General features: G+C 36.1%; 1 protein-coding gene across 4 annotated transcripts; it reads right to left on the reverse strand.

Annotated features, from left to right (window-relative positions):
* USP16 (ubiquitin specific peptidase 16) lies at window positions 1–26,430 on the reverse strand. 4 transcript variants are annotated; one of them, XM_012657382.1, is made up of 18 exons: window positions 26,269–26,430; window positions 23,253–23,354; window positions 20,785–20,963; window positions 17,175–17,278; window positions 16,292–16,395; window positions 15,190–15,374; window positions 14,543–14,638; window positions 13,813–13,943; window positions 13,349–13,436; window positions 12,226–12,304; window positions 10,764–10,855; window positions 10,337–10,393; window positions 9,230–9,406; window positions 6,440–7,103; window positions 5,277–5,371; window positions 4,266–4,352; window positions 531–687; window positions 1–431 (listed from the first exon to the last, which is right to left on the reverse strand). In XM_012657382.1, the coding sequence occupies exons 2-18, from the start codon at window positions 23,311–23,313 to the stop codon at window positions 307–309; spliced, it is 2,481 nt and encodes an 826-aa protein (XP_012512836.1). In that variant the 5' UTR covers window positions 23,314–23,354; window positions 26,269–26,430; the 3' UTR covers window positions 1–306. The 4 variants fall into 4 exon arrangements, with proteins under 4 accessions (XP_012512836.1, XP_012512835.1, XP_012512837.1 ...); XM_012657381.1 differs by having other exon boundaries at window positions 15,190–15,377; XM_012657383.1 differs by lacking the exon at window positions 23,253–23,354 and having other exon boundaries at window positions 203–431; window positions 15,190–15,377; window positions 26,269–26,411.
* Window positions 26,431–26,787: the final 357 nt, after the last annotated feature.

Consider the following 26,787-nt stretch of genomic DNA (forward strand, 5'->3'; position numbering starts at 1 on the left):
GGGTAAGCCAGTTTATTGATGTGTTGCGACCAACCACCCAGACATCTAAGCACAAAAGACTTAAGTAATTCAATTTTCCTTTCCAGAAACTGGAAGCAGGAATAACACCCATGGTGACAGTACAAAACCATTGTAAATTTTTAGGTATTTTTTCCCTTGGATATTTAAATAAACATGATTTCTTCTGGCATGAATTTAATAGTAAGTGAACATGATTTATAGTTAGTCTTTACTTTTTTATTGTTGTTATTACAGCCATTATAAAAGCCATAAATGTGTTTCCAGAGAAAGCACTTTTTGATACTGTTACAGTATTCTCTCATAAAATAGGAGGTACGCTTGTGAGTTTAGTACTTTAGTTGCAGGCACAGCTTGCACATGTGTATCGCTGATGTGAAACCACTGCCCTTTGGTTGATTCCATTTCAAAATCTGTCAAGAGGAAATGTAAAGTTATAAATGGAAAGATTCAAGTTCATTATACTTTGGTCTTGCCATAATCTGATGCCTGAATTCTCCAAAACATCTTACCTTGTGGAATATCACCATGAAGAACAAGATTAGAGAGATGATTATTTGCAGTTCTTGCCTTGGCATAGGCAGTGTAATGTCCTGACCTCATGGTACCACTGTGTTCAACGACTCCATATAAAGAATACAGTACCCTTGTATTTTCTTCCACAACATTCTTTAAAAATGAATAGAATTCAAAAGTTAGTACTGGTCTATTTATAGATCTCATTGGCAAGAAAAGTTTATACTATTTACACAAAAGGTCTTTAACCTTTACTTTGAGAATGCAGAAATCATTCATGAGTCTGAACTTGACTCCTCTCTACCTCTTCTCAACCTACTGAGACGCTTCTGTTTTTATGAGACTATTGCTATTGCTGTTTCCTCACTGGAAAAACCATAAACCACAGGTCACTTGATGTAATCACAGTTATCTGGCCCAGAAACTAAATAACTGAACTCAACTTGCCAACTTCTTTAGAAACCTTAGGGTAAGTCCAAAATTCCAAAATAGTGTAACAACCCTAGCTATTATCCTGGTCCCTGCCCAAAATGTAAGCACTCAACAGGAAGATGATAGCATTTAGGTTGTGCCAAAATCAAATACTAGGGAATCAATGAGACACTCAACCTCTCTGAAAGTGCCCACCCAGAGTGGAGGCTGCTCATTTTTTTAACATCCCATATGCCATAGGGCTGACAACAGGTACAGGCATTTTCTGAGCAAGAGGCCACTCTAAGACAACTGTTTATGTTCTCTTGTAAAAAGTCCTCCTGAGTGGGCGTCACTGCCTTTCAATAGTACTATCCCTACCCTCATCTCTGCAATCTATGCTTCTGTATTCACTGAAGAGCTGTACTTCTCCACCCCGTCCTGTCAGCTTCCTCAAGAGATTCCAACTGTCCATCTGTGATCCTCACAGGATTTTCGCTGCCATTCCATTTTAGCCAACCACAACCAAGACAGGACTCTGAGCATAGCATCACTCAAAACTGTTTGCTTTCAGAAATCTTACTATTTTCTAGTCTTGGTCCACAGGTCTTCCATTCTTCCAACTCTGCAGTCTCACCTATTCCGTACTCCTTAACCTAACAGGATTCTCCAATCCTCATTTTCTCCTAGCCTATCAAGCCTCCTCTGGCATCATTCCCATATGCAGTCTAGACCTTGGCTATTCAAAATGTGGTCCATGGACAGCCAGCATTGGCATCACCTGAGAATTTATTAAAAATGCAGAATTTTAGACCCCCACTCTAGACCCACAGAATCAGAGTTTGTAGATCTGATTCCCAGGTGATTCAAATGCACATTAACCACATGTATCACTTACCAATAATCTCTGAATATCCAGCACCAACTTTGCCACCACATCCGATTCATCACAAAACCCCGCCCTGAATCCTACAAGTGTACCTTTCTCAGCCCCCAAACCAGACAGCTGCTATTGTTAGAAAACAAAATTATATGATCCAACTTGCCAGGGTCCTCAATGTGACTACATTCTTGTAAGTTATCCTCAGTTTTAGCTGCCTCTTCCAAGATGCCCTTCACAGAAACTGGCCCAAACTTTTATCACTCTTATTGCCTCTCTCCATATGCCCTAACTCTTCTCTACCAGTGTGGCCTCACCTCCCACTTCAGGAAAACTGAGACACAACCTACCCAATGACAAGTTACCCATTTTCAGGAAGATGACGTATCCAGTATCCCTCCCTTTGGTTCAAAGACCATACTCCAATTTCATGTGCTCAGCCCAGCCCTCCCAGCCTCCCAGGATTTTGCTCAATCAACTCTCTTTTCTGTATTTTCAACTTCTAGATTTTCCTCTCAGCCTACAAACCTACTTAAGTCTCCCACACTTTAAAAAAAACAAAAAACAAACTTCACTGTCTACCACTTTTCCTTTTCAACAAAGCCTCTAACTTATCTACATATTTTATTTCCACAACCCACTTAAATTCTCAACACTGTTCTTGAAAAATTTTACCATGACTTCTTCACTGTCTAATCCATAAATAGTTTCCAGTCCTTTTCTCTGATATTCTGATTCTGAGGCCACTTAGTCTCCTTTCCTTGAAACTTGAACACAGGGCAATGGCACTTTAGGCAAAAGATGGATTCCAGGTGACCTTGTACTCAAAACTAATCTAACCAAAGATATTTCTATTTACCAGCCAAAGTGGCTGGCCTTATGGTGTTAATATAAAAATAATTACAACTGACAGCCCACAAGCTCTGAATTCGTATCATTCTTGGAGAATTTTAAATTGGGAGGGAAGAAGGAAGAATCCCATCATTTCAAATTTTACATAAAAAGACTTTATTAATATGCTTATATTGAAATATTTGAAATTAGAATATAGTACATAGCACAGCTTCTTTTACTCTCCAAATTCTGCTTCAACATGGAGATTCTTTGAGATCCTTTGTGATGTCCTCACCTTCTACCCCTGCCTCTTCCACCCAGATACTTGCCAGGATCCTGTCCTTGGCCACCTCTTCTCATTCCCTCTCTAGGATCTGTACACAAGAGATCCCATATATTCTCATAGTTTTAACTACCATATACATACTAATTGCCAAATCTTTATCTCTAATCCTAACCTCTCTGCCCTGGGCCTCAGACATGTATATCTAAATGCTTTCTAGACTAAGAACATGAGTATCTCAAAAATATTTGACACTCAGTATATCCAAAACTGAACTCACTATCCTTTCTCTACCCCACAATCTACTCTTCTCCCTGTATTTCCTACCTCAGTTATGGTACTCCAATCTGCCTAGTTTCTTCACTCAAGCCAGGCCCCAGGAATCATCCTCAACTCCTTTCTGTGCTACCCCCAGTATCCACTTAAAGGCCTCTGCCTCACCTTCTAGTGCCAATCAATCATAAATCCAGTTAATTTTACCTCCTGGAATCTCCCTTCAATCTCCCATTCTCCTGCCCCACTTTAAGTCTTCATCATCTACTAGCTGAATTAATGCAATAGCCTCCTAACTGGTTTCCCTGCCTCTAGTCTTTTCCTCCTAAAATCCAGTCTCCATACCTAAGTAACCTATGTCATAAATAGATCTAATCATGTCACCCCATTGCTTTAAACTCTTCAGTGGCTCCCCACCTAATAAAGTCCCCATTCCTCACCATGAGAGCCCTCCAAAACCTCATTCTTACCTCACTTCTCTGGCTTCATTTCCCAACTCCCCCTACACCTTGTACCATAAGCTTTAGAACTGTTTAACAGTCCCTAGCACACATGCTATTTTTCACTGCTATACCTTTGCTCCTGCTATTCTTTCTCCCTACAAAACTCATTTCATCTTGATTCATCATACTAACTTTTACTCCTTAAGTATTAATTCTGAGGTATGGTGTACTTTACAGAGCCTTTCCTCAACCACCAATGTGCTGGGTTAAACTTGTATCACCCCAGTTCTATATATACCAATCTTAACACTCAACCACATTAAACTGAGGTTATCCATTAATATATCTGTTCACCTTTATTTTTGTGCCTTCAGCTCCCAAGATAATGTCTACGATAATAATGAGGGTTCCAAATGTTGAACTCACATAACCTAATCTTCAAAATAACTCATCACAGATCTTCAAATTATAAAGGCACAATGATCAAAGACCCACTCTACTCAATAATTCTTATCAACTTCACACTTATGTGAGTTGCTATCGGTGTACTTGGTAAGCTATGATTTGCCTGTAAAGGATTTTCCTGAAAAACACCACTTTCACCTACCTTACATTTAAGGGTACAAAAAGGAGCCAAATCTAAGATTTCCGGAAACTTTATATGTTTGTTAACTTTGCGTAGGTTAAAACCAGCCTGAAAAAGAAGGATAACGGATTGAATTCTTTTAATGGAAAAGCCATACATGTTAAGTAAACTGTAGTCCCCTTCCGATGCTCAAAAGAACAACATCCAGCTCTAGTTCAATTTTCTTAGGAGGCTCTATTCTTCCTGACCACTAATTGATTCAAAGTTGGTTTGTTTATGCTAAGAACATAACACACACACATACACACACACACACACTCAACATGTTAAGAATCCTGCTCCCATGAGAAAATTCTCAATGTTTCTGCATTAGCCATCCAGAAAAACCAGATCAGACCAAAAGTTCTGAGTACTTAAAACTCAGCAAAAGAAGAATACTTTTGTATGAAACACACTCTCAGCATTACGCTTTAGCCAAGCTTTGTGAATTGTTAATTAAGACCCATCCAATCAGTAAAACCCGTATCAACCCTAAGAGGAAAAACATTCTGAAGGTCCTGAAGGTCTTTGGAATTTGGAACAAAATTTGGAAATTGTACTGCTTATAGCAAAAGTTTTCCAGAAAAGACAGAGTCACCAAAATGATGAAAATCCAAGATACCAATGTCATTTTATCAAGGGTCAGTAAAAATTATACTACAAACAGAAAAACATCACTAATATTCCCAAACATGATATACATAGTACACTGAGTCTTTTAAGTCTGAAATTAAGGTTAAAGTAAAGGTGCTAACCTTACTAAAAAAAAGCAACATGAGTTCTGGTAAATCTGAGGAAGGACTGTGTCTAAATTTTCTTCCACTTTGATCTGCATCTTTGTCTTACCCATACATATTTTTTTTTACTCTCCTACTTCTTTGAAGTTAGAATTAAGAACTAACAGAAAACCAAAGCAGTAATACATTGAGACAGTAACAAATAAAGTAGGTGTTATATATTTAAAACAAATTTGGGGTAACAAACAAGTGGTACCTGCTGAAATCTCTTTAAATGAAGAGTGAGAACAGGAGGAGCAAGAGAAATTAGCATCTGCTTTTTGGCATTGGTGTAAACGTGCTTCCTTTCACCTGAACAAAGGAAGAAATTTTAGCAGTGTGAAAATTTAGACCTCTAAAGCATTTCAAATTTACTATGAAATCATCTCAAACATCTAAAGCAAGGATCAGCAAACTTTTTCTATAAAGGATCAGACAAATATTTTCAGCTTTGTGGACAAAGACGCAAAATCAAAGATATTTCGTAGGTATTTATGTATGAGAAAAATTTCCATAAATTTTTACTAATGCAATAAAAATATTATAATAATTGAGGACAATTATATTCTATTAAAGAGAAGAATGAAATTATTGTGAAGGACATACTATTTTGGGGTTCAAAGTTAGTGTTCTCTATCATCAAATCAGTTGCAAATAATCATCTATAAAAAGCATTTTTTAGCGTAGAGACCATACAAAAACAGGCAGGTGGTTAAATTTGGCCCATGGATGATCTTAGTTTGCCAGTGCCTACATTAGAAACAAACACAACTGCTATAAAGTCAACACAACTTACTTTTTATATCTACATGTAAATAAATAAAAAGCTAGAATTTTGAAACAATTCTAGTAAAACTCCTTAGGAATCCATGGCCTCTCTCTACCCCACTTATCTAAACTCAAAGAGGAGGAGCAGGAGGGGAACTGTCAATATCTTCCTCTTCCGTATCTGAGGGAGACTGTAAGAAAGCTCTCTCCTCCTAGTACCTTGCACAGGGCATGTCACATTAGTACACTGAGGAAGTCAGGTGTGACTTCCTCGGCGCAAGGGCGAGGAAGGTCATCATAAATGCTGATAAGGAACAGCAAGAAATAGCCACTATGTGTCAGGATGCTGTGGTGGTAGCATTCCAATGGGATGATTTACCCATAGGGAGGGGTGTGGAAGAGCGAAGTGCCCCACTGTACCTGCTGGATGTCAGAGTACTAGACACTTCGATAAAGTTTGCTTCTTCCATCGTATTAAAATATTTACACAGAGGAGGAAACTCATTCATGCCATCCAAATCTTGATATAGTTACAGTAGGAGTACTCTACCTATGCAGTGCAAGATGTGACCCTGAATATTAATTTTACTTACAGTGAGGGAATCTAAATACCTTTTATATTTGCCTTTGGTCCGTTATACTGTCTCCGTGTACATACTTCACAAAGCAGTTTATTTGCATCTCGCAGCTTCTCATTACGAGTGAACTGATACAAACAATGCTGGATTGAACAGTCATCGGTATTGAAAGCTTCCCTGTTTGCAAGAGTACAGAAAGCAGTTTCTGGATCTTCATTTACAACTTCATATACCTTTGTCCCAGGACTATGACTGTCATTCAGAATTTCTATATTTATTTCATCAGGATGAAGAACAGCATTCAAGTTAAGGTTTTTGAAACCACTAGAAATGTCCACTTCTCCATTGCTCTCTTCCTTCAGGTAGGCACCATTTAAATTCCTAGTACATTCAGTGGGAGAAGATGCCAAAACCTCAAGGTCATTATCCATATTGACATTTTTCATATCTACTTCCTCTATGGACTTCTGATTGTCAGTTACACTTTCTATCATTTTTTCTTGGCCATTCAAATCCTTCTGGTTAACACAGTACTCTTTATGTGTAACCTCCTCCTGGGAAATGTGGTTGGCTTTAATATCCACTTCTCCCTGAAGTGACATTTCAGCCTCACATTCATTATCTTCAGGATGGTCAATGGTACAGATATCATTTAAATGAAGAACTTTTCCTTGAATTTTTTGTTGCCTTCGTTGGTTCTGTGTAACAGTATAAACATTAGAAATGAAAAAAGGAGAGAGAAAGAAAGAGACAAAGGAAAAGGATGAAAGAGTGCACATATACTACATCAGATTTTGTTGCTTATCAATCCAAAATAAATAATTTTGTAAGAAAAAGTTCACTCTCAAAATCTAATCTTACAAGGAGGTCCTTTACTAGCAGGGATCAAATATATTATAAATAAAAGTTCTTTAAATGAAATCAGGAATAAACCATCACCAAACAACAAAAAAGTTGTCCTATTGGGGAAATAAAAATATATAAGACATGGTCTCTGCTCTAAGAGAAGTAATCTAGACAGAGTACTAAGACTGTTAAACACAGGCAGCAAAGTATTAACCCAGGTGGTGGATCTAACTACACACACAATAAAAGGAGAAGAATCCATGTGATTTTATAATTATTAGGTAAAGGTTTCACTGAGGAGAGAAAAAACGAACTGAAAACTCAAGGATGCACAATACAGCACTGCTTTGGTCAGAGAAATGGATGAAAGCATTCTGGGAAAAATGGCCCAAAGTTAGTGAAGAAGCAAGGAAGCCACATGTACAGAGATCACCTTTTTTGCCACTTGCTGACTATTTCCAGGTGGGGTTTGAAGGGGGGGCCTTTCATCAAGATTCCCATTACTAGAATGCCTAAAGACCCGAAGGAGTTAGCATTTTTGTTGTGACTGAAAGGACAGTCCCCGTGCGGAGAATCTGTAATACCAGAATGATGAAGAGCAACATACAGGACACAAACACTTTCTGATGTGTTTCAGTAAAAACAGGAACACATGAATAAAAAATAGGGAAAGGACAGCAAATACTTCAAAGAAAATGAAACACAGATGGCTCCAAAACATAAAAATATGTTTAACCCCATTTATATTAAAATACATGCAAAATAAAACTGCACTGAGATAATATTTTCCATCCAACAGACTGGCAAAAATCCAGTTTGGCTCGGCACAGTGGCTCACGCCTATAATCCCAGTACTTTGGGAGGCCAAGGCAAGAGGATCGCCTGAGGCCCAGAGTTTTAGACCAGGCCGGGCAAGACAGCCCATCTCTATGAAAAATTTTAAAAAAGAAATTAGCCAGTTGTGATGGCGTGTGTCTGTAGTCGCGGCTATTAGGAAGCCTGAGATGGAAGGATCACTTGAGCCCAGGAGTTCAAGGTTATAGTATGTTATGATGGAGCTACTGTATTCTAGCCTAGGTGACGGAGCAAGATGCTGTCTCAAAAAAAAAGAAAAGAAAAGAAATCTGGAAGTTTCTTAACACACAGCTGTCCAGGATAAGGAGAAACGAGAAGTCTCATATATGGCTGGCGTGAATATAAACAGGTACAACCTTTGTAAAGGACAATTAGGTAACATCTATCAAAACTACAAATGTAATCCCTCTATCTCAAAATTTACCCTACAGATGACGTATATATAGGGTTTTTCACTGCAGCTTTGGCCATTACAGCAAAAGACTAGAAAGAACCTAAATCAGTAAAGAAATGGCTAAATGCATTATGGTACATCCATAAAACAGAATACCATGCAGCTATTAAAAAAAAAAAATAAGCAGCAGCTTTGTATCTTAGAATGGAAAGGTCTCCAAGAATCTAATTAAGTATAAACAAACAAACAAAAAACAAGGTCCAGAACAGTGTATATAAGTAAAACAGGGAGATAAAAAACAAAACTATATATTTGTATTTGCTCATATTTTCCAAGAGAAACTCCAAGACAGAGGAAACCAATGAAAGTGGTTGTCTATGTCATAAAAGGACAGCGGTGGGAGGGCAACTTTTATTGCATGTGTTTATATATTTCTAAATTTGTGAATGTCAGTGTATTAACTCAAAAAATTAAGTTAAAAATGAACTAAACTTAGAAAAATAGTTGTCACAAGTGATGCAAGATTTTTAAAAAGCACATTTTCTTCACATATACTCAAAGCAATTTCCCTGCAGAGAATATAAAATGACCTAATTCTATAATTGCCAAATGAAAGTGCTGTATATATTAATACAATAACAGACATGTCTGCTAAGGTCATTCACACTACAAACTCAATAGCTCAAAATATAAAATCAGAAAAGTATGATTTTCCTCCTAATTACCCACCTTGGCTTGCTTTTTGGCTTGCTTTTTTGCTTTTTTCTGTAAGTGCTTACTCGTTCCAGAAGGCATATCATTTCTCTCTTTTATGTAACTGTCATTATCTTTTTCTTCCTCACTGTCTTTATCTTCATCCTTCATTGTCTTTTTCAGATTTTTATCATTTATACTTTTCTTACCACTCTTAAAATGGAGAGAATATAGGTCAAAAGCAAAATTTTACCACTACTGTTTGGTGAAAAGAATATTCATGTTACCTAAATATTTTTCTACTCCTATTTTATACTAGTTTTATTTTCCACAATATTTAAAAATATATCCAGGACAAAATTCATTAATCTCATATACTAGAAAGCAATCTTCACATACTGAGAAAACAAGCAAACCAACGAAATAGCAAAAAGGCAACTTCACATGCAAGTGTAACAGAAATACAATGAATTGTATTAGATACATGCTTATCACACTGCAAATATGTCCATTCCCAAATGCACTTTCTGTTTATAAGTGATTTATATATCACACTACAGATATTCCTCCTTTTTCTTTTCTTTCTTTGCATGTAAATGACAGTTTGAGAGAAAGAGAAAATAAAGTAAGTTTGGTGAGACTTTAATCACTAAGTAACAGGCCAAGGGACTCATAATTCATATGAAGTTGAATAATGATTTATCCAATATTCATAACACGCTCTCTTTTTTCCTACTACTACTTAAAAGGAATCAAACTAATATGGCTTAAAACTGAGATAATACTCTATTTAACATTTATGAACCTAAGTCTGCAAGGGATATGAACCTAAGTCTGCAAGGGATTTGTGGTCTTAAATAATGAAAAAAAATAGTAATTTTAATATGAGGAAAATACTTCCCTATATATAAACCAATCAAGTTAATTACCTATAAAGAACTCTAGACATACCCTCTTTTTTAAAACAAGTATTTACCCCATTCTTTATTCAAATCCTAAAAATTATTCTATCTCAAATAGATTAAGAAAAATTTCTCCATTGGCTAGTAATATACAAACTTGAAAAAGGTGACAAGACGACCTCCATAAAATCTAACAGAGAAAACAAAATCTGCTTTAACAAAATAAACTCAATATTCTTACCTGATCATCTAAAACTGGAAGAGACAAATCAAGGAAAGATTCATGAACCAAGGAGACCTTAACCAATCAAAAAAGAAAATGTAAAAGGAAGGAAAAGATTCACTTTAAACATTACATAATAAGATTCTCCCTGCCCTGGGGGGGTGGGAGTTGGTTTTAAAATAAACAAAGGCTTAAGAAAATTTGAAATGAAAAATTACACAACATTGTGAACTTTGGGTTGAGGAAAATAAACTAAAATGTTAAAGTAACTTTTCTTCAAGATTTAAGGAATGCTGTTATTTCCAGCAAAGAACCAGCCACATTTAGATAGTTCAACAAAGAATATCCTATGAAGTTAAACATTTCTGTTTTTGAAAGAAATAACTGATAAACCATACTCTATGAATGTTAATGAACAAATCCAGCCCACACTACATCTACTTACAGTTCTGCATTCATCACACATGATTGTACTAGTCAGTTCACCACCAAAGATACGGTCCACAAAACTTGGTATTGATTTTTTCTTTTCATAATCTATAAAGAAAAAAAAGTTTATCAGTTACCTTTATATAATTAAATAAGAAAAGTTAAAACTACTTATGTATCAACCTCTAAAATTGTATTTTAAATTCCCTTTCCCATAGACTTTTTTCCTCTATTCATAATTACCATAATTTTATACAGCATACACTCTACCTCTGAGCATGATAAAAAATTTAACACGATCACCTTTTATGAATAAGAAAAAAATGTTCTTACCCAAGATCTAGTCAGTGGGAAATAAATTGTGCAAATGAATGAGACCTTCTGCATATCACTAATCCCATTAGTAAAAGGAGCAGCTGGGACTAGGCTGAATGATAGTCTAGCTCCCTAGTTCTAGCTCTAATATTCTAACATTCAGGACTGATGAAAGATATCACAGTAGCAAATTTGGAGACAAAATACATGTAACTTGCTTTATGAACTCTTAAGACTGAACTCCTTTTATATTTAAAAAACAAAAACAAAAACCTCAGGAATATATTTCAAACAAAATCCTCTTTTAATTTTTCTGTGTTCCCAGAAATAATTGTGATAAATTTAATATAATTTTACTACCTGGTCAGCCAATTTTCCAAACACCTTATAAGCATTACACAGATGATAAGTGTCCATTTACACAGAAACACACTTTTATGACAGATAATGCCAGCAGGCACAACAATTCTCTGTTACTCGCCAGGCTCTAAAAGGCATCAAGGAGGTAAAGAGTTGCTATGAGTTGATTTGAACCTGTGCTTTACAATACAGTAGCTCTTAGTCACTTGTGGCCATTTAAATTTAGTTATAATTAAATAAAAATAAAAATTTAGTTCCTCAGTTTCACCAGTCACTTCAAGTACTCGACAGCCACATGTGGCTAGTGGCTTCTATTTAGAACAGCGTGTATTATCACAATGGGGATCAAGTTAAATTAAAAAAAAAAAGAGGAAGAACAGCATAGATAGAGTTTCATCAACACAGGAAGTTCTACTGGACAGATCTGTCCTAAATCTTTACATGCCACACAACAATAAGAACTAATTTGGCTCCGTGATTAATAAGCCAGCTACTGACAACTCACGCTTATAAGTATAATTCATGTATTACTGCTAATTATAATTCTCAGCTTTTGAAAAATAGTGACTCATCTTAGCTCTTCCTTTATAAATTTAATTGTAATAACGCATAAAAAGAATATACCACAAGTTAAATTTTTCTGAAATATTCACTGTTTGAGTACCGAATACTTTTTAAAAACCACGGTCATAAAGGGAAATTATGTTAATAATTGTGGATTTGAAATACATGTGCCAGCAATCTTGTCCTGAGGTACAAAGGAATTCAACTACAGTGTTTTAGTTCGAAAAGTTAGACATTACCTTTAACTTTATTTTTTAGTTCTTCATCCAATTTTTCAGTAGAATTACCAAATGCTTTAAGAATTCCTTTACTCACTCTCTAAAAGTAATAAAATGGATATATATATACTATTAAATTTTAAATTTTATTTTCCTTAGAATATATGTAATCAAGTCAAGAAAGTGATCAAGATGTGGCTCCCCAGATTTACTGAAGTAAAAATTAATTATTTCCAAAATCACATTTTCAAAATTAATTCAAGGAGCTAAAAAAAATTATGCCTATAAAGCAATCACTAACCCCTGAAAAATGGTATCTATCTTATCATTTGAAGATCTTAAACCATTCAAACCAAAGCTTTTCGGAACATGCCCACATCCTTTGGAAAGAAACTGAAATATCTTGCCATAGAAGCAGTGTAGTTATAGGGACTGACTCCAGCACTTAAAGCCGGGCTCCATTGTTACCGGGTGACCTTGAACTAGGTACTGAACTTCTTTCTCTAAGCCGTACTTCAGAATCTATGCAGGGAGAAAATGACAGCATCTACCTCATAGAAACACTGTGAAAACTAAGTAACGTAATTCATATGAAACACTGAGGAGAATGCTTGGCATAAAGTGCAAAATAAACATTAGTTATTAATATTATTATTATTATATTATTAATGCATATCCCCAAATACATTATTTTATATCTTGGCAATTAACAAAAATTTTAAAATGCAATGAATGTTCCCTGACTCTTACAAAATGAAAATACTTCCTAGATTCAAAAAACCGTGTTAAGTCACACTCAGAATATGAGTAAGGGTGCACTGGAACTGGGAATCATTTGAGCACAAACATTTTTTAATACTCTGCAGCTCTCCTAGTAGAGGCTAGTACAAAAGAACCCTTAAAGAACAATAATGCTGTAAACATCAAGTAAACTAAAGCATCAAGAGAAACAGATCATTTCTAATTCTCTTGATTCATTCTAATGATGAAAACATACTGGTTGAAAAAGCTGGTATAGGAAAAAATGTAAAAGTACAATGGCCTCATAACCAGCTTTCACTGCTTTAATAACCCTTAAGATATCAAATGAGAGACAAGTTCATAAACATGGGATTATAAAATACAATGGTCATAATATGCTAACTTGGTGTTCTTCTGCTCTCATCCCATCCAATAAATAGCGAAGCAGCTCCTGGCTGTCTTGTTGCTGATAGCCTTTAAACCGCACTGCTCTACAGAAAAACAAAAGCAAAGACAGATATGCAATGATGAGCCTCCTTGCTGCTGATAGCCTTTAAACCGCACTGCTCTACAGAAAAACAAAAACAAAGACAGACATGCAACCATGAGTCTCCTAAAATACAAAGCCATTTTTATAGAATCTTAGGATCATACCCCAAATCTAAGAGGGGTATAGTTTTTCAAAATTTGTTTAGTCCAATAACACCCTTGGCAGATTTAATTATCACATGGAGTACATTTTTTTAATCCAAATGAAATAAACTATGATTTAATATATATGTACTGGGTTGACCCATGCTATCAATTTTTTTTATATTATTTCTCGGCATCTGAGGCACTGAAAGCACAATCAAAGTGGATACTCACTTTTTACAGACCTGAGAAAAGAGTTCTTTAGGTGTCACAATTCCCTTTTTGGTCTCTTGCATCTCATTAAGAAACTGGTTCATGGCTAAAGTAAGAGGGCCTGGAGGCTCCAGGTTTATTTCTAAGGGTTCCTAAATATAGGAATAAAAATTACTTTCTTCAGTCAAATTTTGGAATCATTTACAAAACGTAATTAGTTAACATATATTACCAATGTTCCTGACACAGCTGCCCTATATAAAAGTTTAAAATACACATCAAAAGATACAGAAACTTTCTGGTAATAGATTGTCTTATGAAGAATTCAGCTCTACTGTTTTAGTTTTAGATTATCAGGAATTTACTACCTAAGAATCAAAAGAGCCAAAGCAAAATGTAAATAATAAAAATGGATGCGGTAATATTCATTTGGCTACACAGCTTAAGAGTCACATTAAGAGATGTTAAGAATAATAATGTGGGCCTAGAGCTTCACAAATATAAACAACATCCCCAAGAAGGAAGCTAAACACTTTCCGAAGCACAGAAAAACAGAGCATACCCAGAGCAAACAAATGTAAGAGCTCCTTACAATTTCTATTAGCCTGAAAATGTTTAATTTGGCAGCCTAAAATAAACCAAAATCAAACAAAAAGTTGGAAATAAGTGTCAGTTCCTTAAAATAATTTACAATATGCATATTCACAAGAGGAAAGTTACTAATTTTAAAAGAAAACTTTAAAGAACATACCGTTAGTGCCAAATCAGGTGGTTCAATTTTTACAATTGTTCCAGACATTTTCACTTCTTTTAGTAGTTCTCTAAGAACTGGTGTTTGTGACAAATTCTGAAATATAGGATGAAAAGGAAAATTATTTAAAAGCAAATCAATTCATTCAAATATTTCTTAAGTGTCTATTTTATCAAAATAGAAAAGCACAACCAACACTGAAATAAATCTTTATTGTACCTATACTTGGGAAATGAAAAGTCACAGCCATGTTCCTCTCCCTACTCTTATTAAGCTCATGAATACTTCAGTTCTGAGCTTATTCATCACCTCAGAGGGGCATTCTCCCACCACCCAATCGGAACTAGTTACCCCTACCCGCCCCCCACCACTTACCACCACTTGTTGCTACGTATTTGTTTCTGTACTAGATTATCCTGTGCTTCCCCCACCCCAGTGCAAGCTCCAGGAAGGCAGGAGCCATGTTTGTTTCAGACTCCATTGTACCCCAGAGCTTACCAACGTCTTACTGCCATGCAATAACATTTCTTTCAGTTTTTTTAATATATAGAAATAAGCTACTTGGGGGAAAAACTCAATACTCTAAGTAACAGATCCTATGAGGAAAAGGCTAAGTTTTTTAAAGGAGGGAAAATTGACACTGGCACCTGCATAACTGCATTGAAGAAACATGTATTTCCCAAATTACTGAGTCCTTTCACACTTATTTGAGAAGTAGAATTCATGGGAGGATGTTCTTTAGCCATGTTTTCCTTTTTTTCTCTCTCTTGTTCATTTTTACTCTCTTTTTCTAATTTTTTATTTTCCAGTTCAATGTTCCCATTATCTTTTTCTGCTTTAAGAAAGAAGAAAAGATTTAACAAAATGTGTAATACAGCCATACCAAATGCAAAGTTATACTTGGGACAGAGTACTAGAATTTGTGATTTTTATCTAATATAATTATTTGCCACCTATTGGATTTTAAAATGTTACCTAACAAATATAGGCAAATTACCATCAAAAGAAAGAACAGCCAATAAACAAAAAATATTCAGAACTGATATAAGCATTAGTCCAAGTGAAACCAAACAGTATATGTTTCAGTATAAATCGTCCCCTTTTTACTACACAAAAATTCTTTACAAATGAGCATATCTTACCTTGTGAAATTAGAGTAGAAAACAATCAAGTACAGAACATGGACATGTAATAAATTTTCAAATGAATTCTGTGGGTCAAAAACCAATCCTGAAGTAAAAAACAGTTCTGGCTCTGACAAAGGTATGTGTGATGGTAAGATTTAAAGAAAAAACTTAAAGCAAATGCTATATGCCAACCAATTAATTTAATTGTGCGTGGAAAGACAGAACCTAAGAAGTATCTGACCATTAGAAGGAGTTACAAAGACTTTACTTTTATATCATCCCAGCAGACAGACTAAAATCTTGCTGTTAGAAAATGTACCACAGTAAACGCAGTGGAAGGCAGATCTACAGTTAAGTCCAGGCCAGGGTCATGGGAACAGGCCTATTGCCCGTTACCTCAGTGCAGACCCTTCACCACATCTGACAAGATCATTTCTCGCATCCCTTCTCATTCTAACACCTTAGAATTAAACCAAAAAGAGTTTCATAGTTTGAAATCAACTGTCACTAATGTTATTCAGCTGTATGTAAGGCTAGGTAGCATAACAAATAAATTTAAATATCAGCAGATACATAAATCAACATTATAGTGATTTATGTTATAATAAAGAAATTGCTTTACCTGGTTTTGGAGTTGTAATACTGGCTTGCTTTCTAACATAGTCAACCACTTGACCCAATCGGTTTGAACTACAATACTGGACCTCATCATCACATATGTAACACCTATGTCCCAAAAGGTCACAGAGAAGAAAAATGACAAACGGACAATTAAAAATGGGGAGATAAATTATGATTTCTGAAACCCAAAGTGTGTAACTGCCAAATTATTCTATTATAGAGACTGAAAGTAAAAATTCTATGTTTTCTTAAAGAAGACTATGCATATTAACTCTGGTTTATTATTAGCAAAGTTAGCCAGAATTATAGCTATTATACATTTAAATAGTGCTGTGAAAAACTCCAAACATTTTACTAGGCTGGTTATACATTAAAATCAAAAGTTTTTTCTACACACATACTTCTGAATATAGACCTACACCAACAAAATTAACAAATTTTACAAGTGGTAGATGATGTTCAGTGAAAACTATTGTGAAAAATGATTTTTAATGACATAAAAATTGGTTTTAATGATATTAAAATTAGCAAATACAACATACCAGCCTGACATTTACTTTCACGCAAATTCATGGCTAAAATTTTATTATATTCTTATGCATCTGAAATTTGTTCTTAGTATCCTAATCTCCACCATGTGCCTTATAATATCACGAGCAAGAAAGAAGGGTGAAGATTCTTAAGTCTCCTACATGCTATAATTTTTGTGTTTGTGCAATAAGCAAAAGCTTCTCATAACACCACATTCTCTAGCCTTCTGAGATTGATATTTAAACAAATATTTAAAAAATTTTAAGTTTCTTGCTTTGTAAACATTTCAAACACTTCTATTCTCCAATATTTCAAATAATTTCTATCCAACAGACACAGGAATTGAAGCTTACCATACACTCCAGTTGTCCAAATTAAGAACCAAACAGTGAGGTTCAGATCTTGGTGTCATATAGTGCTTCAAGGCATGCTGCTCCTGAGAATTTCTGCCACAGCCCTAAAAAATCAAAATCATAAACCTCAAAGTCACAAAAATTTATCAAAGGAGAAGAGAATTCAAAATCTATCGTGAACAGGAAGTGGCTAAAGAAATTCTGCCATTCTTACAATTTCGAGAATAAAATGTTTTAGAGTAGATTCTGGATTTTGTTAAAACTTAAATATCTATAAGCAATGAAGGACATTTAAGGAAGAAAGTACTTTAAAAACCATGCACTAAAAGTACTCTTCCTCTCCAACTTTCCACACTATTTAAAGCACACTATTGCAATTACTCATTAGGTCTGGTTTAGAGTCCTTAAGAACCTCCTAAAAATTCCCCTAACTTCAGCCTCCGTCTTCACACACATGTTCTTTCAGTTTAATGTTCCTAAAACAAAGTTCTGTTCATACACAATTCAAAAATTATTAACTGCTCTCTTAAACTCCTAATGAACAAACCTGACGCCCTTGGACCCCAAGCTACCTTTCCGGCATTAACTACCATATTCTATTCACGTACCAACTTCCAGCTAAAAACAGTGCTTTATACAATTTTGTTCTTCTTACTCTATTTATCCTGGAATCCTTTACCATCACTACCACCTTACCAAATCCCACCCACTCTTCAGAATCTTGCGCAAAAGTCACCTCCTCTCAGAAGCCAATGCCTATCCTCCCAGATGAGAAAATACTGGATTCTTCCTATAAACAATCTCCTATAAAACATGGTATAAATTCCCTGTGGCATTCTTTATTTTCTACCTTGCACTTAATTTTTTTTATAACTTTTCTCCCCAGACTACAAAGGCTCAAATTAATACAATTAATCTTTCTATTACCAAAAAATCTAGCACGTAAGAGTGGCCAATAAGAACTAATCGAACAAGTAAATGGGAGACTGTCATCTAAAAGATGCATAGGCTTATGCACAAAAGGACACAACCAGATTTTCTACCCCCAGCTGGTTAGATCACTGCTAAGAAACACATCTTCACCATGTACCTATCTGAAGCAAGCTACCAACTCTTGGACTGCACTACAATAATTGGTTCTGTTTCTATTGCAGTTAAATATATACTCTGGAAGAGAAATATGTATCGGTGGCTTCTAATTCTTTAGCTATAATATCAAACACTATTGGTTTAATTTATCACAGTCAACATTTAATTCCAAAATAAATTAAAATTTGATATTAATTTTGAAAATTATAACACCATTTGAGATCATCTGAAACATAAGAATATGATGTCTTGAGACAATATTTAAGAATCACTAGCAAACAGTGCAAAAGATAACTAGTGGGGAAAAAACTACAGTTAATATTGACACTGTCTTACTTTTATGAATTAAAGACAGCAAAATAAAATTTATAATAGAAAATATATTCTGAAAAATTGAAAAAGCAAAATATAGTCATGCTTGCCATGTATACTTAAGAGGTTACAATTAAAACCTCTCAAAAACACATAAATGATATTCTTTTCAAAGTTTTTTTAATTGACTACAATGATACATCACTGTACATCTATTGCAATGGCTAAAATAAAAAATTGTGACAATACTAAATGCCATCAAAAATGTAGAGAGTGGATCACTTACACATTGCTGATAAGACTATAAAAAGTACAACCCCTCTGAAAAATAGTTTACCAGTTTCTTAAAAAAGTAACCATTCAATTATTACACCATAGGACCCAGCAATTGCACTCGTACATTTATCCTAGAGAAATGAAATCTAAGTTGACACAAAAACCTGTACACAAATATGCATAGCAGCTTTATTGTTATTGTTAAAAAATGAAATCAGCCCAGATATCCTTCAACAGGCAAACAGTAAAATAAGCCCAGATTTCCTTCAACAGGCAAATAGTAAAACAAGCCGTGGTACGTGTATACCATAAAATACTGCTCAGCAGTAAAAAAGAACAGATTTGATATACACAACTTAGATTAATCTTCAGCTTATTGTGTTGAGTGAAAAAAGCCTATCCTGGCTGGATGCGGTGGCTCACACCTGTAATCCTAGCACTTTGGGAGGCTGAGGCTGGAGAATCGCTTGAGGCCAGGAGTTTGAGGATAGCCTGAACAAGAACAAGATCCCATTTCTACCAAAAATAGAAAAAATTAGCCAGGCATGGTGGTGTGTGCCTGTAGTCCCAGCTACTTGGAAAGCTGAGGCAGAAGGATCACTTGAGCCCTGGAGTCTGAGATTGCAGTGAGCTATGATGATGCTACTGCACTCTAGCCCAGCAGACATAGTGAGACCCTGTCTCAAAAACAAAGCCAATCCCAAAATGTTGCAGACTGTATTAGTCCGTGTATATAACATTTTTGAAATGACAAAATTTTATTTTTTATCTTTACTTTTCTTTACTTTTAAGACTACTTTCTTCTTTCTTCATCTCCAGCGTCCAACTGGAAATGAAATGACAAAATTTTAGGATAGAGAATAGATTAGTGGTTGCCAGGGACTGGGGAGACGGGTGGCAGTAGGGAAGTGGGTATGACTATAAATGGGCAACAACATAAGAGATCCAGGTGATGCTGGAACTTTTCGGTACCTTGACTGTGATGGTAGATACACAAATCTACACAGGTGACAAAAGCGTACAGAACATAACACTCACATACACACAAAAATGAAGAGAATAAAACTGGGGAGATCTGATTGGGATTGGTGGATTGCACCAATGTTGATATCCTGGTTGTGATATACTAATTTTATAAAATGTTACCACTGGGGGAAACTGGGCAAAGGGTATACAAAGACATCTCCATTTCGTTTCCTAGAACTGCATGTGAATCTATAATTATCTCAGTAAAATTTTCAACTTAAAAAAAATGTGAAAAAAAAAAATGAGCTGTATGCCTTATCTTGAAGCCTCATGACAAAACTGCCTGGTAGCCCAGTTTCCTAACATATAAACTTAACTTGCCAACACTAAGGGTGACTGAGAGGCCCTGACTTTTAGTACATGGTAATATCTGTGAGCTGGTGTAGGAGACACTGTGATGTGCTAGCCAGATACCCTCACACACCCCTTACCACCAAGGCACTCATTCCCCCAGCTGCCGGGAGTGAGGCCTGCTAAGAGCTCATAGCCCAGTCCGTCTATCCCCAGGAATTATCCTCAACAACGGGAGCTGCCTTGCCCAAGGTTACTCCGCTCACTCCAGGGGCAGGCCATAGCCAATGACTGGTCTACAGGCAGAAAGGCCTGACCCCTTGCCTCAATTCAGGCAAGAGTTCACTGTGGGATCGGCTGAGACCCTATTGCAACTGCCTCTTCATTCAACTTCTCCCTCTGCCTAATCTTGCTTCCCTCACTCCCTTACTAGTGTGGTACCTGAGAACACTCCCCGTAAACCACCTACGCACAAATCTCAGTCTCAGAATCAGTTCCCCAGAGAACATGACCTATGCCAGCTGATATTTACCCATATTTTACTTTTAGGCAATATCTTCTAAAACAAGTTCGAAGAGTTTTCTAAAATCCCATATTGATAAAAATGTAAGCGTACCTGATGGCCACATTTAAGACATAGCCAAACTGACGGGTTTTCTTCTGTTTCTTCTTCAGACTTATCTTTTACTTTATTGTCCGTCTTACAGTCTTGGCAAATATTCCATTCCACATTCACTAAAGCCTTTTTCAAATTACCTTGTTCCAATCCTTTTCTAATGTGTCTGCACATAGGTTCTATTAAAATAAGTAATAAAGCATATATGAAGTCAAAAATACCTTTCTTCAGTTAATCTCAAAACTTTCCCTTCATTCAAACTTCAAAAATGAATTTATAGTTGGCCCTTGAACAACACGAGGTTGAACAACTCAGGTATACTTATTTGTAGATTTTCTTTCTCCTCTGCCACCCCTTGAGACAGCAAGACCAATCCCTCCACTTCCTCTCCCGCCTCAGCCTACTCAACAAGAAAACAAGAATGAAGACCTTTATGGCGATCTACTTCCATTCAATGAATAGTAAATACAATTTCTCTTCCTTATGATTTCCTTAATAACATTTTCTCTATCTTACCTTATTGTAAGAATATAGTGTATAATACATATAACATACAAAATATGTCTTCATTGACTGTTTATTTTTTCAATAAGGCTTCCAGTCAATGGTAGGCTATTAATAGTTAAGTTTTGGGGAAGTCAAAGTTATACGCAGATTTTTGACTGCGCGAGGGTTCAGCACTTCTAACGCCTACATTGTTCAAGGGTCAACTGTACTCTATAAAGAAACTGTTAAATAATCTGAAAACATAAAATTTTATTTGATATTTGAATATTATGAGATAAATATGTAAGAGATTTTATACAAATTTGAAATTTTGCTTTTTTGAAGTCCTAAATATAATCACTAACACCCCTACAAATTCACTTCAATTTATTTGGCTATTTCCTTTAAATTAAGGCCCTTTATCACATTTATGATTCTCTTTATCTTTAAAGGTTTGTAGAGAAGTTTCTTCATTCAGTCAACAATACACCTACTACAGGCCAGGCACTGTGCTACATGTCCAGGAACCTAAACTGACCAAGTCACAGCTCTTCTCTTTTGAGTAGCTCACATTCTGGTAGGAGGTAGTTAATAAATTAAGGTATAAGAATCTCTAAAACATGCTGTAGCAGCACAGGAAGAGAAGGCTGAAGTCACCAAAAGTTTCACAGGTGAGGTAACATCTGTACAGTCCTGGAAGATATTAATAGTAATACAAATTTCTGATATTGATTAAATACTTCCTATGAGCCTTGCTAAATGTTTTGCATACATTAGCTCATTTAACTCTCAATCACCCTAGAAGGAAGACACTATTAGTCCCACTGACAAATGAAAAAAATAAGATTTAGTGCCTAAGGTCACATAACTACAGAGTGGCTATGCCAGAATCTGGACTCAAGTCTTTCTGACTTCATAGCTCACATTCTAAACCATGACCTTAGGGAGTAAAGGGCAATCTCCGATCCCACGAACAAAGGTATGCAGAAGTGCATGCTGCCTCCGCAAATGGCAGAGTCATACAATGGGTAAAAACGAGCAGCTGGACCTGAGACTAAAAACTCTGTTTCGGACAGATAAGTAAAAGGCTTTGTAAACCACTCTAAAGAGCCTGAGTTGTTTCAGGGACACAGGAGATTTAGAAACTAGTCAAGTGTCACAATTAGCTTTATGTCCAATGAACTTGTACCAAGAGAAGAAATATAAATGCAAATAAGATCATGTGGAAAAACTACTGAATCCCAGTAGTAGTCAAAGAAATACAAACTAAAAAAAAGAAGGTATCAACTTTCAAATCAGCACAGAATTTACAAATAATACTAACCAGTATTGATAAAGGTCCAGGGACATGGGCACTTTATTATGCTATGAGGGGGCCTGTAAATTAGCAAACCATTTCTAGATGGGAATTTAGCAAAAGAATCAAAACAACCTTGAAAATATTTATACTCTTCAATTCAGCAATTCTACTAGGATCTGTACTAAGAAAATATCTGGATATGCACAGAGACTTAGCTGCAAAGATGTTTTTACTATTGCTCCATTCATAATACTAAAAAGTTAAAGATTACCTAAATCTCTAACAGTCGGGGACTAGCTAAATAAATTATGAAACATGCACCCATGGTCCATTATATCAATGGAAAAATATGCCATTAAAAATGCTGTAGAAGACTATTAAGTGATACGTAGATATAAACATTACATTAAAATGTAGATTATATAACAATAATATTTACTTTGTTCCCATTTTTATACTTTAAATATATACCCATTTAGGGATATTAACACTAAAGATTCAATTAACGAGATCCTTTTGCAGTTCATAAGCATGATGATTGGGTCTTCATTCGCATGTGTGAGATGTGCCTCCCTCAAACCTTGTTATGACATCGGCACATTACCCGTCTGACCCGAACTTAAAAAATTAATTAATTAATTAAAAATAAATTTAAAAAAAAGACTCAATTAATGAAATATACCTAAAGATTCAGAGGAATCATCAATTGGAACAGTTTTTCCCTTTGTCCGTTTCTTTCCCATGGTGGCACTTTATGGATTACTTATTGACACAAAATAACAATCTAAAAAACAAGATAAAGTTAGCTTAACCAAAAAAAAGGTATGTTTTATATTTCTTTAGGAGATAGCAATATAACTAAGCCACATAAAATATTTTGCATGTTTATTACACTTTATAATTTACAAAGACCATTCACATATATCATTGAATTTTCAATAAGGACTCTGAATTAGATAGATGTATTGTTTCTGTTTTTCATAGCTTGGGAAACTGATTCTTCGCAAGGTTAAAAGGTTTTTCAATAAATGCAAAGGTCGGGAGCAAACCTTGGTCGTCTTACACAGATCTTGAAAGGTCTCAGAACTTGACACTACTAAGAATTTGACACCTCACTACATAAATATGGCATAGTGGTAGCACATTTATAACAAAGACTGATTTCCTTTCTTTCTAAGCTACCTTTCTTAGCTCTGTAGTCTATGCAAATTAAATTGATAATTTCTCTAAGAAAAATTTAAAATAGTTCTGAAAACAACATCCTAAAGGGAATTAGAAAATTTGCAAAATAATTTTAAAGCCAAATATAAAAAGTGATACAATGTTCTGCATTTTCCATGCCAGGATTTCCCATGAGTATTAGCTAAATGAGAACTGATTACAACTGCATTCTCAACTACTTACATTATAGTATTGCCAAAAGCAGTCTGGAAGGCTATAACAAATCTAGCTGCACATCAAATCTTCATCTTTTTAGTCAACAATTCAAAATCAGAAAACATGAAGAGTACTGAAAATATATACAGGTATACTTAACTTTAAATAATAACGATTTTGAAAAGTTGTATTTTACATGCATTAGGATAACTCATTAATGTCAAATCTCTTAAATGACTATAATACTTATTTTACCTGAGATGCTTATTAAAATTCTGATTCAGTAAGTGGAAAGTAGGGCCTGGAATACATATTTTGAAAATATTTCCAGCTAATTCTGATAGTTAGCTGTCATCACTGCCCTGCCTTAGAATCTTAGACATATTCTTCTTTTATAATAGTTCTTGATGGATTAGTGTAATTGAAGGTAAATTTGGTAAAATGTTTACCAAAAAAATGAATGAACAACAAAGGAACATGAAGTATATGGATATATATAAAATGAAGTAAATTTTATGCATTTTCCCCCACTCTACAAATAACATTTAACATAACTTATCTAGAATTGTAGATTTTAGAAAGAAAATAAAAACCATGATTTCTTGCCTCCAATCCAACTCCCTCTAATCTGTGCAACATTTCAATAATGCCATTTTTGTCACATCACTCTTGATTGAAAGCATTTAATATTAATAGTTTCCTAGTACACACTCCTGAACTTTGCACTCATGGGCCTTTATAATTTGGTCCCAATTCTCTGGTGATCCTGACACTCATTACTTCTCAACAACAACAAAAAACCCACGGAAGTTATAATTGTATGGTGCTTTTGCTTTTCAAAGCACTTTCACAAACATTATTGCATCTGATTTTCACAACAACACTAAAAACGCACACCTTTGGGTTCCAAGACCACCCCTCCTTCCCCACCAAATCAAATTCATCTCCTCAGTACGCTCCACTCCACAACACTTTGCCCCTCTCTAGGTGCCTTTGATTTCTAGCTGCAATGTTCTCTACACCTATCCAAATCTTACCAATCCTCCAAGCTCTCCATTTCAATGAAGACTTAGGCAACCATGCTACATTAAATAAACCTCTCCACTGAACTTCCCCAGTGCTTATAGCGTGCACTATTTATCCTGTCCCTTTATCAGATACTACAGTGAATTGCTTCTTAAACCTTTAATCTGGACATATGTTATTTCTCTATCCGGAATCTGAAGTTCTGGAGAAAGAAATGGTTTTAGGCATAGCTTCTGAATTGCCTATAGCATCTAGCATAGCGTTAGTACACAGTAGGTCGAGAAATACTTCTTGCGTTGAAATAGAAAAATAGAACAGTACCTGAGGCATAAAGGATGATTACAAGGTGCAAAGGTAGGTGCATAAGAATGAAGCAGACAGGTTCTGGTGAAAAAAAGGATGAAGAATGAAGCAGTCAGAAGTCTGCAGTAGTGAAGACAGCACTAGTAAATCTGGTTTGGGGATTGCAATAGATCAGACGCCAAAGAAAAACTTGAAAGACGAATTGTAATTGCTGCAGACTGAGAACATAGTAGGTCATTCCAATGCTGTGGAAAGAGCTCCAGTAAATTTTTGACAACTATAAAGTAACTAATGAGTCATAAGAAGAGAACTGTGATTGCCATCAGCTATGAAACATCAGTTTATAGGATTCTTCAGGTAGAGTCTTCGGATGAGAATTAGCGTCTCAGTCAAATTACTCTTTGCAGGACTCCACACAAAATTTAAATCAAAGCCAGTCTTGCCAGCTTTCACATTAATCCAATTCCCTTCTCTCTCTGCTCTCCCGGTCTTCCCCTGCCTATTCGGTTCCATTAAAAACGTAAACGTGTGGGAAACTTTGTCAGCAAGTCTCAAGTTTTGCATAGACTGGTCCTCTCCTAAGAGCATCCATTCGGACAGGTGACAGATCCTGCTTTTCCAAACAACCGTATGGACGCGGCTGCAAACCCAGCCCCAACTCGTAGGGTGCTCCCTGCCGCGCACCACCCACCACTTGCTTGTCGCCTGCCACATCTCACCTCTCCTCCCCTCCCCACCCCTTCCAACTGCTCGGCACCCAAGGGGGATCCTCGGAGTCTACGGGGTCGAGAAGGGCGCCAACACCGGCAATTCATTGGCCAGCTCCTGGAATTGACAAGACATACAGCCAATGAGAACGCAGTACCAGGAAGGAGCCGGGTAACATGCTCAAGAAGGGCCTTCGAGAACGAGGTTGGGGCGGAAAATTCGGGCTCTCCGAGCACAGGAAGTCAGGCGATTGGTGACTCTGAGTCAGTGGGGCCAGAACTCACCCACGGCGACAGCGCCCATAACTGCATCACCCCTAATGGGCCTTTGGGCTGGGCAGCCAGCTCCGTCTTCCTCGCGGTGACGAATAGAGAGCGTCAGAACTGAAGCCAGAGTGACCCCTAGAAAGCAACAACTTCCGGGACGCGGTATTATGGGAAATGGCTCGGCCCCAGGGTCCCTCAGCTCCGCGTTTGTTAATCTGCGCCTGCGCACTGCCCGCCCCGGAAGTCCGGGCGCAACTACCGCGTGAAGGTGTTTGGCTGTCAAAGACTTCTCCAGCTCAGGTGTAACTATTAAGTTATTTAAATACTTCTAAAATGTGGGTACCTCGTGGTGGTCTGAGCCTTTGAGTCTCCAGGATGGTTACCTTTCTTAAGCACGTTACATATGAAGTCTGGCTAAGAGGGGAAACATTTACATTTCTCTCAGTTCCCCTAATCCTGTCAACTTCTATACTTGACTACGTAAATTTTCTTGAATTAACCTTACTGCGCCACATCAGAATAAACAGGTAAAATTCG

Source organism: Propithecus coquereli, unplaced genomic scaffold (genome assembly GCF_000956105.1).
Source record: "Propithecus coquereli isolate 6110/MARCELLA unplaced genomic scaffold, Pcoq_1.0 Scaffold54, whole genome shotgun sequence".
In the NCBI taxonomy this organism is placed as follows: domain Eukaryota; kingdom Metazoa; phylum Chordata; class Mammalia; order Primates; family Indriidae; genus Propithecus; species Propithecus coquereli.

What these genes read in the sequence shown, in the direction of transcription:
- USP16 (XM_012657381.1), bottom strand. Translation starts at nt 23,313, where the DNA reads ATGGGAAAGAAACGGACAAAGGGAAAAACTGTTCCAATTGATGATTCC. An exon ending in TATTACAACTCCAAAACCAG is followed by an intron (nt 15,378 to 16,291) that starts GTAAAGCAATTT and finishes TCTTTCTTAAAG; the next exon opens with CAGAAAAAGATAATGGGAAC. An exon ending in TTCCAGTTTTAGATGATCAG is followed by an intron (nt 9,407 to 10,336) that starts GTAAGAATATTG and finishes CTCCATTTTAAG; the next exon opens with AGTGGTAAGAAAAGTATAAA.